The 15,778-nt window shown below is 37.0% G+C and overlaps 1 protein-coding gene across 1 annotated transcript; it reads right to left on the bottom strand.

The window, feature by feature from the left end:
* Nucleotides 1–4,782: 4,782 nt before the first annotated feature.
* Nucleotides 4,783–8,558, bottom strand: LOC129253511 (keratin, type II cytoskeletal 5). Its single transcript, XM_054891921.1, has 2 exons — nt 8,308–8,558; nt 4,783–5,783 (listed from the first exon to the last, which is right to left on the bottom strand). Exons 1-2 carry the CDS (start codon nt 8,452–8,454, stop codon nt 5,064–5,066), a joined length of 867 nt encoding a protein of 288 aa, XP_054747896.1. The 5' UTR covers nt 8,455–8,558; the 3' UTR covers nt 4,783–5,063.
* Between the last annotated feature and the right edge of the window lie 7,220 nt (nt 8,559–15,778).

The raw sequence follows: 15,778 nt of genomic DNA, 5'->3' as shown, positions 1-15,778 counted from the left end.
GCATATAAAGAAAAGTATGTAAATTTTGTTATTGTATTGCTATGTAATTGGAAATGCTATGATGACAGTTTATTTCCACTTAACTATTCGTTTTCACATTTGCTGGTTTTTTTGGGTTCTAGGTAGCTTAGTCAAAGAGTGTTGAGAGAATAAAATTAAACTTTTTTGTTGGAGTTTTTAATGAACTCTCGCCTTATGCTTATGCTATTGAGTCTCCATGAGACCAATTTGTTTGTGTAAAATAAACGTGAAAAAGTCAATATGATCAGTAAAATTTCCTGCAACTCCAAAAGTTAAAACTCAAGCAGTGATAGACTCGCATCTCCATGACTTACATAGGTGACGATACAAAAAAAAAAACAAAAATACAAAAAATGCTAATGAAATTGGAATTGGAAACCTTGAATATTATGAAGCTCATAAATGGAATGAAATTAGTTAAGCATGAAATGCATTTCATGGAGCTATGAGATGATTTTTAAAGCGTCATTAAATAAATGAAGTGAAAACATTTGTAAAATTATTAAAGAACACGAATCCAGTGAAATAAAATGGAAATTTCGGTAGTCATATAAAAAAGTTGTCATGTGCATTTGCCACAAAATGGATAGTTAGAAATTGAGAATCAGTTGCATTCTGTGGAGTTTAATAAATATTATAGCAATTAAAAAGCGCATGAAAAGTGCAGAATATAGTAAATATGCACAGTCAAAGCGGGCAGCGAGAACTACGGCGTACATATGTACATACATACATACATATGCAGTCCATTCACTGATGCCGAATATGAAATTTTTAGCAAACGACATCTACGAGATGCTTTGGAAATTGAGCGAATGAACTCTCAGGAAAAATAAAATACAATAAAACTGTCATATAAAAAGTTATTCTCCGAGCAGATATGTATGTGCATACATAGATAAATATTTGTAAGTAAATATGTGTATGTATGAATTAGCAACTGCAATGTGTAGTTTACTCGGGTAGTTGAACTCGGGTGATAATGGAGGGGAATTAATCAAGTCTGAGCACGAATGAGCATGCATTTAAAAATTAAAGAAAGTTAAGAATGAGGTACACTCGCGCCTTTAAATGAAATGGATGAAATGAATAGTGTGGGAAAAAGTACAAAGCAATGACAATTGAATTGAGAATGAACAGTGAAATCATGTTTGAAATTAAATCAGCAACTATGTAAGTAGTTGGGAGTGAATTGAATATGAGTGCAAAGTTCTTTAACATGAATTCGAAATGATAGTGAAAAAAATGAAAAAAGAAATCGAAGAACTTCTTCAAAGACAAACTGTAATACGTAGATACGTAGATACGCCTTAGATGAATTGGGCACACACTGCCTCTGTCGAAAGAGCGAAATGCTAGGAAACTTAAACACCCGATGGGAGGTTGAAAAATAGAGCGTCTACGAAAGAGGTGGTTAGATGTCGTCGAATCAGATCTTAAGGAAATGAACGTGCACAACTGGAGAGGTGAAACCATGGAGAGAATAAAATGGAGAAAATTTGTTGATGAAGCTACATATGGTACACCAAGGATTGTGAAGGTAAGAAGAAGAAGAAGGTGTGGAGAATGAGGATGAGTGCTAAGTACCTAAAAAATATCACTTTTGGTTTACATTAATAATAATTTAAAGGCAATGCGACGGGAGTGTGGAAATAATTCCAAAATGTGAAATAAAGTATTTAAAATTCAATTTAGTAAAGTATTATTTAATTATAATATTAATTAAGTACATTTTTTTATGAAAGGCAGTAAAGTGTGCTAAAGCAAATTAAAATGCTTTAAAGATTATATCATTACAAAAACAAATTAATTCACCATCAGCAACGAGTATATTGTGCAACAGCAGCCAACATGGGAAACATTTTAATGACTTTTGAAGAAGCAGAGTTTAACTTTTGAAAAGCGAAAATGGCAAACGAAAGTTATTTGTACCAATAAATATGTATGAAATATGCATAAATATGAGTAAGTGCGCTAAACAATTTTTATTTTTATTTCGAACTGAAGAGATTGCTGTTTTATGTCTTTCATTACATAAGGCCATTAACCTTTGTAGTTGTAAATTACTTCAGCAACGAATTTGATGAACAAATTAAGCAACTAGAATGTCAAACGACTAATTGAATATTAAAGTTTCACGATTTGAATGTGAGAGTGAAAGTGCATTATTACAGTAAATATCAAGAGTTTGAGTGTGCATAAAAATGGCAGGCAAAAGAAAAAATATGAAAGGATTAAATTAGTAAATAAAAAAAACAGTTTTGTTTAATGAAATCTTTTAATAGATTTTTTTTTAACAGTGGTTGCGCAAAAAGATGTTAGGGTCTATTATTACAAATAATTAATTGTTTTTCAAGTAGCTATGCGCGCTACTTCAAAAAAAAAAAAAAAACAACGGACAAACAAGAGTCCTTTGTGTTGCGGTTGCATGGGCGTAATAACGATGATGTGGGTTGGGCAAGTGGAAAGCTGGAAAACTATGGAAGGTGCAAAGAAAAGTATGATGGGGTGTCGCAGAAAAGAAGCAAAAAGCTTTGGAAATGAGGTGGAGGCGTTGAGCCTGAAATTTCTAAGTGCGTGAGTAGTTCATGGATGAAAAATGAATATGAGAAAAAAGAAAGAGTTGCCGACAGTGCAACTGAGGTCGGAAGAAAACTAATTAATTAATTAATGAGCTTTTGTGAAGGTGGAAAAGTGGTAATGAAAGAACAAAAGTGATTTACATTAAAAAGGGCAACAAGTTTTTTGAAGCATAAAATGTTAAGTGCTTTACTAAGAGGGGAAAGAGTGGTAATGAAAGGGCAAACGCGGTTTGCATTAAAATGATGAGTAATGTTGTGAGCTGTAAAACAAATATAGGTATATATATTTTTCATATTAGAAAAAATTTACTTTTTGAAATTATTATTTTTTAATGTTTTGAGATATAAAATGTGAAATGATTTTAATGATTCCTTTGTAGTTTTTGCGCCTATGCTCCACGTGGAGCTGAGGACAGCAGTAAGTAAGTAACTAATTTTTAAGACAAATGTGTTTTTTTTTTTTGTTTTATGCTGTTCTATGTGAATTTAAAATGTAAGCTGCAAATGATTTTGAGAGATCAAAAAAAAAAAAACACTTGAATGAAAAATCTGCTAAAGCCATCCGGATTATTGAAAAGAAAAGAACAAGATTTTTTTTTTTGATAATTTTCACATGAATTATTATTTTTTTGTTAAGTTTTTTTCTGTTGGTGTGTAGTCTTTTTCAATAGTGGACAGTAAACAGTTGATAAATAGTAGGTAAGAAATAGATAGTAGCGATACACAGAAATAGTACACAGAGTAAGAATAAAGATAGTGCAATAAGTAAAGGTTGTACAAGCAGTGAAAGATAAGATGGTGGAAAAAAGAAGTAGCGAGTGAGAAATTACTTTAGGTGTAAAAAATGCTTATAAAGTTGTTTAAAGTGCTAGATGTAAAGTAATAAAGATAGGGTGACATAAGAAGAAATAAATTACAAAAGATGAAGAGAAAGAGTTTAGTAGAAAACGTAGCAAAAAGTAACGAGAGGAAGTTGTAGTAGAAAAAAGTGCTAGAAAAAAGTAGAAGGAGCAAGTAGTACAAACTAGTAGTAGAAAAAGTAGTACAAACTAGTAATAGAAAAAGTGGTAGAAAAAATAGTCGAAAGTAGTAGTGGAAAAAGTAGTCGAAAATAGTAGTAGAAATAGTAGTAGAAAAATATCACAAGATAGTAGTAGAAACTAGCATTAGAAAGTAGAGTATAGCATAGCAGTTACAAATAGTAGTAGAAAGTAGTTTCATCAAATAGTAGTAGAAATTACTAGTAGTTAAAAGAAAGAGTAGTAGTAGTAATTGATAGTGATGATTTAATTTCTTTTAGCTTTTCTTTGCATTTTGTAGCACAATCAGCTGACTAGTAGTTGCATGCCTGATGTTCATTTGCGATTTGTGGCTTTAAGTGCGAAATAAAATGAATTTATATGCGTACGTGTGTGCATGTTGATGTAGCAAATGAAAATGACTTATGACATGTGACATGGGACATGTTGTCTGAACGTTGTCATCGCTCCTCTCGTTGCTGCCACGTTAACGCACACCTACACATCCAAACATAACTAACATAGTTAACGCATGCAAAACATCTTGCGCACATGCGATTGTGTGTGTGTTTGTATGGGTGTGTGTGTGAATAGCCTCCTTGTGGTGACCTTGGCGAGACGCGTGTATTGCATAACAATAACAACAATAACACCAGCAACAATAATAACAACAACATACATATACTAAAGTTAACTTAAATAAATGCTTGTGCAACATCATTTACAGTAATAACAAAAAGTACGATAATGATGTATGTGTGTGTGTGTGAGTGTATGCATATAAATACATGACAAAATTGCACTTAAAATATTTAAATTAAATCATGAAAGTAGATAAAGTACAAAAAAAAAACAAGTTTTACTGTCCTTGGTCTATGATGAAGAAGGAAGCGAGCTGAGGCGGCACGCAAATGTAGTCATACACGGATGTGTATGTATTTGTGTTTCCTACCCGATACTCGCTTCCCGGCCAACTCCTTACTGCCTCAGGCACTTGAAGAATCGTTGCTTGGTTTGATTTTTTTGTTGTTGTTTATGTTTACATTAATCCAATCGTCGTTTTCGTCCTTTTGCGTCGTTTTACATTTCATTACATACATTACAAAATAAATATTTGCGATAATAAATAAATTAAAATAAATTAATAATAAATACACTTTTTTTGCATGAATTCGTTGCAGTTCGTCTCCCGCTGCATGCGGCAACGCGCTGTCACATCCATCATTTGTTGATTTTTTGTTCTCGTAGCTATCTTCACTTCGTTGACAGCTTACTCACGTGAGTACGTGAGTTAGTATTTGTGTTTATGTATGTTTTATCTCGTTCCTGTTTAGTTTACATGCTGTAGTTTGTTTGTTTACATTACCCTAAGTGTTGTTTTGGCTTTTCAGCGCAGAAAGGCTTTTAGGCCGTTGCACGCTTCAACTTCCACGCGATGTGCTTATCGTCGGGCTGGCTTGTAGCCAGAGTAGGCGATTGTTTGCGCAACTGGTGAACTGTAGGCACCATGTGAATCCCAGCCAGAGTTGCCGCCAGACGACCAACCACCGCTACCGCCACCCGATGACCAACCACCAGAGCTGGCACCACTGGAACCACCGGAGTTCTTGCCGCCGAACAGGCCACCGAGACCGCCGAGCAGACCGCCGCCGCCGCCACCACCGCCGCCCAAACGGCTCAGACCGCTCGAAGCACCAGCAGCCAAGGCCAAGAAGAAGGCAATGACGGAGACGACGAGCGCCTTCTTGGCCAAGAAGAGCAGTCCAAAGATAGCACCAACACCCAAAATAGCGATTTTAGCACCAACACCCAACAAGATGGGCAAGAATTTTTTCAACAGCTTCTTCTTCTTGGTACGCGACTCAACCACCAACTCACGCAAATCGGCCTTGATGTCATCGGGAATGGCACGTGCCATTGAGCGTGCGGCATTGGCGAAATTGAAGTTCAACGAACGTTCGGCGAAGAAGTTTTTGGCGTGTGTCATCAGGTAGGTACCCATTTCGCTGGTGCGTGCTTCAACGCTGGGTGCGGCCTCCACGGCGACGGCATTATCATCGAGCGATTTACCTTGACGTCCCTCGTTGGATTTGATGAGGGAAACGCCGCCAAAGATTTCGATTTGTGGGTTTTCGAAGAAGGATTTCGCTTTACGGAAGAGCTGTATTTGTGGGTGGACGTGAAACAGGATACATAGAGAGTGAGAGGAAGAGAAAATGAAATTTGATTAGTTTTTGGTTATAAATGGTAATGTAATATAAAAAGGTATAACAGAATTTTGATGCATGCGGAGCTTAAAAATTATAATAAAAATAAAGTTAATAGAGATAAGATTAAAGTAAAAACAGTTGTCGCCCCAGAGGAGAGAAGTAATTGATTTAGTGGGCACGCCACTCGACGCAGTAGACGACGGTCGCTGTAAGTGCCAAGGCGTTTTGAACCCATCAAACAAAAAAAGAAAAGTAAATTGAATTGTTTCAAAGTCTAACTATAAATAAAGAGCAGCGTGAATTTTGGATTAATTATTTGCTATAATTTAGTAAATCTATCAAGCAGGAAGCGAAGGTTTCCGTAAAGAGAAATTTCAACAACAATTTTTTCAGCAAGCACTTCTCAATAACGCAGTTATTTGGACTTAAGGACGACTCAGTGCATTAAAGAAAACTCTTGTTTAATTGAAGTTTAGAAAAAATAAATTAATTAAAGTTTAGAAAAAAATGTTTTCAAATTAGAAAAAACTGTTTCAAAATTAGAAAAGACTGTTTTTAAGTTGGAGAAAACTTGTTTTTAAAATTAGAAAAAAATTGTTTTTAAAATAAGAGAAAATTGCTTTTAAATTAGAAAATAAATTGTTTTCAATGAAAAATTAAAAAAAAGTTATTTGTAATTTATTAGCGTGCTTTCTTTCAATACATTTTTACTCCAGTATTTTCCACAAAATTTAAATAAAGGTCTCTGAGCTTGATATTTTTCAGGCAAAAAATTTGAAAAAATTTGTTGAAAGAGTTGTTGAAAATTGACGCAGAAATTAACTGTTATAGTTTTTTTAGGAATCGAAAATTTTTTCGGTTTTTTTTCTTTAAAAATAATTAAATTCCGTGAGTGAACGGGCTAATTTCGAAAAAGTGAGGTTAATTTACAATATCTAAAATATTCAATGAAGAAGTAAAAAAATTAGCATTTGTAAATATATGAAAGTACAAAATTTACAATTATTTTTCATGTGTTTTTAAATAACAAAATAAATATTTTTGCGGGTATCTTTTTAATCTTTGAGGGGATCTTTTTAATCCTTTTTTAATAATTTTTTTAAATAATAATAAATTTAACGGTAAAGTGATTAGTTGGGAATACTTTTAAAATTGATATTTTTTTAGTTCGAAATTATGAAATGACTATGGCCAGGAACGCCAAACAAGTATTAAAGTTAATTATAGTTAAAAAATTAAAATTTTCGTATTCAGATTTTTTATTTCTGTTTTTTTGAAAAATTTATAAGTAGGTAATTAAATTCTGTGAGTGGACGGACTGATTTTGAAAAAGTGAGATTAATTTGTATGGCCACGAACGCCGAGCATATATTAAAGTTAATAATAATACTAAAATAAAATTTTTCGAAATTAAAAAAGTTAAATTTTTCAGAATATTATTTCATAAGCATAAATTAGCACAGATTATAAGTTAGCAATAGCTTTAAAAAATTATTATTTTAAATTAAAAAATATATTTTTTGAATATTTTTTATCAAAAATATATAAAATATTATGCATACAAAGCCCAAACATGGCTCAAAATTTATTATTAATTAACAGAGTTCATATGGGAAAAAATATATAGAAAATGAATTTATGAAAAACAAATTTTTAAACGATTCCACATCTTGAAATAATTTATATGCCCATTTATGTAATATTTAAATTATATGTCCATGTGCCCACATAAATTATTTTAGAGTCTAAAATGTTCGCTTTTGCTTTAAAATTCGGACTTCGTACTATCTTTAGCAGCTATTCGCTTTTTTAGAATTAAAAATTCGAATGCTCACATAAAAGTTGGGCGCAATATATCGTCAGCCCAATTTCAACAACTACTTAAAACTTTCTTATGTTTCACTTTTATGAAAATAGAGTGAGCAAATCGAGCAATTTTTTTTTTTTTTAAATATTAAAATTATTGGCCTTAATTTATCCAAGTTCTACTTAAAACTTTTTCATGTTTCACTTTTATAAAAAAGAAGAGGGACTAAAAAGCAAGAGACTAAATTTTTGTTTAATAATTCCTGTAAAAATATTGAAATTGTTGGGTTTAATTTATCCAAGTATTTCTGTAACTGCATTCTTAATTTGAAGCTGGCCATTCGTATTTATATTTTGTGCACTTTAATTTTCAGAAAACTCAAATTTTGTTTTTCTCAACAGCCTCAAGACGTTTGCACTTATCACAAATTCTTATACAGACTCATACGTGCTTTTTGCAAGGCATGCAAGCTAACTGTTCTGAGTTCAATAATCACTTTTCGAATTAATTTTCACTTTCATATTTAATGTTCTTTCAAATAATCTCTCAGTGGCATATTCATGTAACATTTGCTTTTAAATTTTAGTCTTTGCGTTAATTATTTGCCTTTTTTTGTTTGGTATTTCGTATATATTTTAAAATCAATATCTTTTTAAAACACTTCGTACCGTTAATTGCAGGCACGAGATTGAATCAGCTTCCAAGCACTTATTAAATCCACTATTCGCTGCGACGACATTATTATCCTTAATGGGATCGGCAAATGCACCAGCTGACAGCAGCAGGATGCAGATGGTGGTGATGTATAAATTCATGTTGTTGTAGTTGTTGGTTATTGTCAAACAGGACAGTAAAAAATTAAATATTAAATATATTCTTGTTTTTTTTCGAATATCGCTACACCACCGTTTGCACTGTGTGTTTATTCGAATGGAACAACTTGCGGTTTGATAATTTTTCGTCGGTGTCAGGCTGTTTTTAAACAGTTCCAAACAATCATCAAAAATCTTAAAATTATGCAAAAAGCAAATACAAATATGAAGCGGCAGCGACAGTGACAGTGACAGCGGCTGAGATGAGTACCGTTTGTTAGAGTTGAGCACCGCGTCCAGTATTGGTGTTGTAATGCGACGACACAACAACAACGTTGTATACAATACAAAGTCAAATTAACATGGTGAGCAAAGCGTCACAGCCGCGAAAGCGGCCAAAGTATCGAGCGCACAGCAGAAACAGAAACAAAAACAAATAATTATGTGCATATGTATGTACAACAACAGTGCCAGAGCAGTGACGGTGAGCAACAATGCGCCGGTAAAAGCCCTCAGCGAATAACGCTGCTCTCCCAACATGGCCACGACGCCGCCGACATGGGCAACGGTAAACCTTCCGTGCTATGCCTTCGTGCAGTCAGCGACAAGTTAACGGCGGGCGTTAGCAGCGTTTAAGAATGACGTTGAAGAAGCAGCGAAAACCCACATACGAATGCGCAATTGCTCAACGCAAAGCGCTCGTGTTAATAGCTTCCGCATGCGTATTTCCAATGCGTGAACGTGTGTGCGTGTGTATGCGCACGAAGAAAGTAAACGTGAGAGCAGCAGTTGCGCCCTCGCTGCTTACCTTCTCTGATTGTCGCGCTAATGTCTCCAGCATAATTTGGCGCCAAGTTTGCTACTCTCCTCACCACCTTCTTCTAGGTACCACAAAAACGTACTCTCCTACACTCAGCGCTGCTCAATGTTCTCTCACGCTCCCGTTTTGCTATCTCACATCTTCCGCAATTTCTTAATGCTTTTGATTCTGTACAACAATGGCGCTCAGCCAAGTTTAAGCTCACAATTTCACTGTGAGCGCATGCGAAAAGCAGTTTGCCGCACAGCTTCCAGTACATCATCCGAGGCCGCTACCCGCCCGCATTCAGCACAAACCCTAAGGCTCATTTGCATCTGCTCACTTTTGAAGTCGCAGCTATTTGGCATTGTGTTCGAACGTAAAATTATCGAAGGCCAATACACAAACACACACACACACACACTCACACTTGCAATTCAAGTGTTGAACAGGTGCTGCTACTCCGCTGCTGTAGATGTGATTGTTGTCGCTGCTCTTCTTCATCAGTGCCAATATAGTCATTGCTGTTGTTGTTGCCATTTTCGATCTTCGCTGCTGGAATGCATGGATGTAATGTGTGTGTGTGTGAAGAAATTTGCTGCGCATCAAGAAAAGAAAGTTTTATTATTTGTAGTTAGCATAGTGACCTCGGCTATCCTCCTCAATCACCTATATCGCCATGCCATAGGTTCCGGGTGATGTAAAGAAACCATACCTTGCAGGTTTTAATTTCTTGTTTTCACCTTCAGTTATATCTCTTCATGTCGATTATATGTACGTCGCGATCGCTTGGTTTATAGGCGCCATAAATTTTTGCGTCTTGTTTGTTATATAATCAAAGACTGCGAAAGGAAGTTGTGTAATATTTTGTGCGCCGGACATAAGGCACAAGGCGCAGACAACAATAGCAATGCACATTAAAATTAAAAGTTACATAGTACAACACGAAATTGGAACATTTGTTTACATAGCCGTGTGTTTGTTGTACTCATACATAAGTACATATGTATATAAGGCATGCATGTAAATACAACAACTACTCAGATGGCTTAGTTCAAATAAGTTTGTTCAACATATTGCATTTCCATAACTTACACGAACTTGTTGTTGTCATGTACTTTACTTTTATTGCATTTATGTATAAACTTTAATATTTTTAATTGTCACTTTAATTACACTCATACATACGTAAGCATTACATTACCGGTCTGTTATGTGTAACTTAAGTTTTTGTAAACGTTAGGTAAAGTGGTAGACTTGCCTGCACGTGTCTAATGAAATTGCTGCAAACAGGCAGATTAACTGATTATATGTAACTGCAGACTCATTTTGTATAAGTTTCATTTGACCATTTATAGTCTTAACTTCTAGAAAAGAAAGTCTTAACTTCTTCTTCTCGATTGGCATGATAACCGCTGACGCCATTTTAGAAAATCGTTTTTGTCTCTCGCTAACCGACGCCAGTTGGACATTCTAACCCAAGCTAAGTCCCTCTCCACCTGATCTTTCCAACGTAGAGGAGGCCTTCCTCTTCCTCTGCTACCACCAGCTGGTACGGCATCGAATACTTTCAGAGCCAGAGCATTAGTTCCCATTCGGATGACATGACTCTGTCAACGTAGCCGCTGGATCTTTATTCGCTGCGCTATGTCTATGTCGTCGTAAAGCTCTTACAGCTAATTGCTCGAACGCCTGCAATATTCACCGTCGCCAACGTGCAAAGGTCCAAAAATCTTGCGCAGAATCTTTCTTTCAAACACTCCAAGCGTCACTTCATCGGATGTTGTCATCGTCCAAGCTTCTGCGCCATACGTTAGGACGGGCATGATGAGAGCCTTATAAAGTGTTAGTTTTGTTCGTTAAGAGAGGACTTTACTACTCAGTTGCCTACTTAGTCCAGAGTAGCACTTTTTGGAAAGTGAGATTCTTCGTTGGAGTTCTAAGCTGACTTTGTTATCGGTGCTAGTGCTGGGTCCTAAATATACGAAGTCTTTTACAACCTCTAAATCATAACTGTCAGCAGGGACGTGGGTGCCGATACGCGAGTTCGCCGACTATTTGACAGGAGGTACTTCGTTTTCGTTCACCACCCCCGTTGACCCGTTCGCTTTGATAAACGGTTCACTAGACAGGGCTAGTTTACTGCGGCGGTAGCCCTTGGTCGCGTAAGACCCGAGTCAAGGAGGGTGTTCAACAGGGTGGTGTCCTTTCAGCCTTGCTGTTCAACTTCTATGTATCGAAGCTCCCCAAACCACCAGAGGGATCCTCCTTGGTCTCATGCGCTGACGACTGCACGATAATGGCGTCGGCCAATGACATTGATAACCTGTGTGCCAAACTGAACGTCTACCTCACCAATCTTTCTCGCTTTTTCACTGCGAGGAAGCTCCAACTTTCCCCCACAAAGTCCTCGGCAACCCTCTTTACCACCTGGACAAAGGAGGTCAAACTGCAACTCAAGGTAAAAGGCGATGACATACCAATTCTGATTGTTAATAATCCCAAATTTTGGGGTATTTGAGAGTTTGCTCTCGTTCTCTGCGCACACAACCGCAATTGCCACTAAAGTCCAAAATCGCAAGAAGGTCTTAAAATTGCTTGCCGGCAGCACTTGGGGAAAAGACAAAGAATTGTTGCTATTGACATTTTAGGCAATTGGCCGGCCGGTTCTAAACTATGCTGCCCCTGTCTGGTCGCCTGGAACTAGTGACACGCAAAGGACAAAGCTCCAGATTTCCCAAAACACTGCTATTCGGACAGCGACGGGTTGCCTCCTGATGTCCCCTCTTCAACACAACACACAACGGGGCACATATGCTCCCAGTAAAGGCGCACAATAAACTACTCAACAAACAGTGTCTGCTTGGGTGCTACTGCTGGTTTCAGCCTTGCAGACATCTGCTTGAACCAGAGCCGCCTTCCAGGCACATCAGGAGACACCTCTTCAATTACGCCGATAAGATCCAGGACAAAACGAACAGACAGTATTTAGACAGACAATAAACGACATTCATCGGGAGACCATCACCACGTTATTAAGCTCCCAACCACCGAATACCGAAACCGGAGTCCAATCACCATCTACAGCAGATAAAGAGTTCCAGCTTCCCCGTGAGACCCGCGTAACCCTGGCTCAATTACGTTCTGGATATTGTAACAGGTATCCTACATGTGAAGGCACCCCGCACGACTCTACCTCCTTTTCACATGCCCCACTAAACCCACTCATCCATCACCCCTCTCCGCAGCATGTTTTCTGGGCCTACCCAGATTAGATGAGTTAGACGAAGACGACCGGTGATATACATTACACTGACAGGGTTTAGTATTGCTGCTACAACAACAACAACAAGAACCCGTTCACTTTGCTAGTTTGGAAAAGGCAGAATTAACAGCGCGGGTGTTAAGGCCGATGATGTCAATATCATCGGCATACGCTCCTATAAAAAATTGTGCCTGAGCGATTAAGTTCTGCGGCTTGTACGATCCTTTCCAACATCAGATTAAAGAAGTCACACGACAACGGGTAACCTTGTCTAAAACCTCGTTTGGTATCAAACGGCTCGGAGAGGTCCTTCCCAACTAATAGTCGACAGTTATATCAAAGCAAGTATTTTCACTTATTACTCTAAATCAGGTGTCTTTCTACCCACTTTTTATTGTAGTGACGGCACTCAACAATGCGCTCCTATCGAACTTACTGGCTTAGATGCAGTTTTTCACTATTAATTTTGATTTAATACTCATCAAAGTTAGACCATTGCTAAGTCGTATTCAGTGTTTGCTTTTATTTGTCGCCTTAGCTCTGGTTTCACTGATTCCTATACTCTTAAGCTATCATTGACGTCGCCTGAACGCTCCAAGCCGGGATATAGTTCATTTATCTGCAGACCTTCTCATGAATGTCATATTACGAGGCTTGAGTGGGTTTCATAAACGTTAGTAAGATTTGCGCTTCGCTCGTTTAATTTTACCATTCCAATTCCTTATACAGAACTAGGCTTGCGCTAATGAGCTCAAAGTCTCTGCAACGTATTCTTCCTCTCACCTTTGGCTTTGGCACTGACAATGCGCGATCATTGATATGTATATTCAGGTCGGTGCTATCTATAACGCTCTAAAAAATGAAAATTATGGAATGTAGGGTTCACGCAGAGCTATAAGATTGCGTTATACAGAGTCTCCGGTGGCAGAATAAGAAATTGAAATGTAAATTAAAACTTAACTACTAATAATAAGAGTTTAGTTCAGTAACTAAATATTACAAAGAAGATAAGTGCGGACTTGTTTTTATTAAAATTTTCAAAAATGTCAACCGTTACATTGGATGCACTCCGTACTGCGTACCACTCGATTAAGAAGTGATGTTGGGATGCCATTAACCTTGCAAACGTTATTTTTTTTAGTGTTGAGATGGGGTTTGTTTCATAGACTTCACTTTTAAGGTACCCCTCAGGAAACGGTCCATATGGGTAAAACCGGGCGACCTGGGTGGCCAGAAGAAGGAATGCTTTCGCAGTATTTCTGAAACTGAAGGAAGGATGTTCTCTCATTATTGGCAGTGAACTGCCTGTTGATATTTTAATAGTGGGTTATGTCACTTAGGTGATCAATAACGGCAATCTCGCTTGTTTACACTTCCTTTTAAATGAAAATTGGCTTCATCACTCCAAAATAGAGTGTTTAGCGGTGAGCCTTAAATGCTTGCACGATTTGAATTTTGAGGTAGGGAATTCGAAATCTCTTCCTTAATATTTCACACATAGTAATTTTTAGAGGTCCCAGGGCATGGACTGACGCGGATTATCATGCAGACTTGTAACTTATTCGCTTCGCTTCGCCATAAGTTCGTGCGTTTCTTAAAGGTGGTTTTAAAATTAATAAAAAAGATTTTTGAAATATTTATTAATCAATAATATATTTTCCTTCATTACTTACGATGTCTTCCCAACGTTTAGGCAAAATTTTAATTCCCTGCTCAAAAAATTGTTTGTCCTTGGATCCAAAATACGCTTCGATATCCCTTTTTATAGCTTCTTTTGAGGAGTAGTTCCTGTTGCTCATATGGGATTCAAGTCCACGGAAAAAGTGATAATCACAAGGTGCAATATCTGGAGAGTATGGTGGAGGCGGCATTAGCTTCCATCCGAGCACGTTCAGCTTGCCTAATGTTTGCCTTGCGGTATGAGGTCTTGCGTTGTCGTGGTGAAACAAAACTTTGCGTCTTTTCACTAAAGGCGGTCGATTTTTGTTAAGTGCCTCATTCAGATTTGATAGCTGATGGGAATAATAATAAGCAGTTATCGTCTGATTTGGTTTCAGAAGTTCATAATAAACAATACCGGCAATATCCCACCAAATAGACAGGAGAATCTTTTTGAGGTGAAGAGCATCTCTGAGGGTTGGTTCTGGTGTTTCATCTTTATCTAACCCTTGGCGTTTGCGAACAGGATTATTGTAAAGGACCCATTTTTCATCACCAGTAACGATACAGTTAAAAAAACTTTCATTTTCAAGCCGTTGCAGCATGTGAGAACATACATTCACTCTCTGCTGAAGGTTGGCGACGGAAAGTCTATGCGGAACACATTTTCCCAGCTTTGAAACCTTTCCCAACTGAACCAGGTGCCTGTGAACTGTTCCATGCGATGAATTTAACCTCTGAGCTATCATATCGACTGTCGAATTTGGCTCAGCTTGCACGAGTTCGAGCAAGGCGTCGGAGTTAAAGGCTTCAGGGCATCCTCCTCGTTGTAGTTACCACTTCGGAAATTTGAAAACCACTTTTGCGCAGTCCTTACACTCACGCTATCCTCTCCGTGAACAGTGTTTATTTCTGCAGCAGCAGTGGTTGCATTTTTGCCACTTTTATAAAAAAAATACAAAATATGCCTCTTATACGCGTTCGAAGATTCCATTTTATTTTTTAACAACACGTGCTTCTATCCGCGATTGAAATCACTTGTTGAATGCACAATATATCAAAGAAAATATAAATATTTAGTTCCGTTATATTCCGCGAATAATTTTTGTATGCAAAATTTGTACAAAAGTGAAATTATGGGTAAAGCACGAACTTATGGACTGACCTGTGAGTGATCCATGAATATACACAACGAATAAGGCCAAGGTTTTCTCTGATTTGTGGTATGCTCAATAGGACATTGTCAGGGAGCATTCGTTATATAGAGAAGATGCACAAGATTGCGCCAGTAAAAAAAAACTGTCAAAACGCAATGTGAGTTTCGAGTCAGTTGCCAAAATGTAATTGGCTTAAAAATGGAATATACGAAATTTCTCTATTTTTTTAATTTCTCTTTCTCGCTGATTAAGAGGTCTGAAATTGGTATGGAAGTTTGTTAATTTTTTTTAATTTGTGCAAGATTTGAAAATAAAATTTACATACATATATATTCAGGGTTCAGCACTCGAAGTGTGACCAACTTCAGACCGCTCGCCCAGCTGGTACACGGGTATCAGCTGTCTGTTAGTTAGCTAAATAACAGTCCAGAATATTGTTAACAAGCG

This window comes from Anastrepha obliqua, chromosome 1, assembly GCF_027943255.1.
Source record: "Anastrepha obliqua isolate idAnaObli1 chromosome 1, idAnaObli1_1.0, whole genome shotgun sequence".
Lineage (NCBI taxonomy): Eukaryota > Metazoa > Arthropoda > Insecta > Diptera > Tephritidae > Anastrepha > Anastrepha obliqua.
This window is presented reverse-complemented; position numbering and strand designations above follow the sequence as displayed.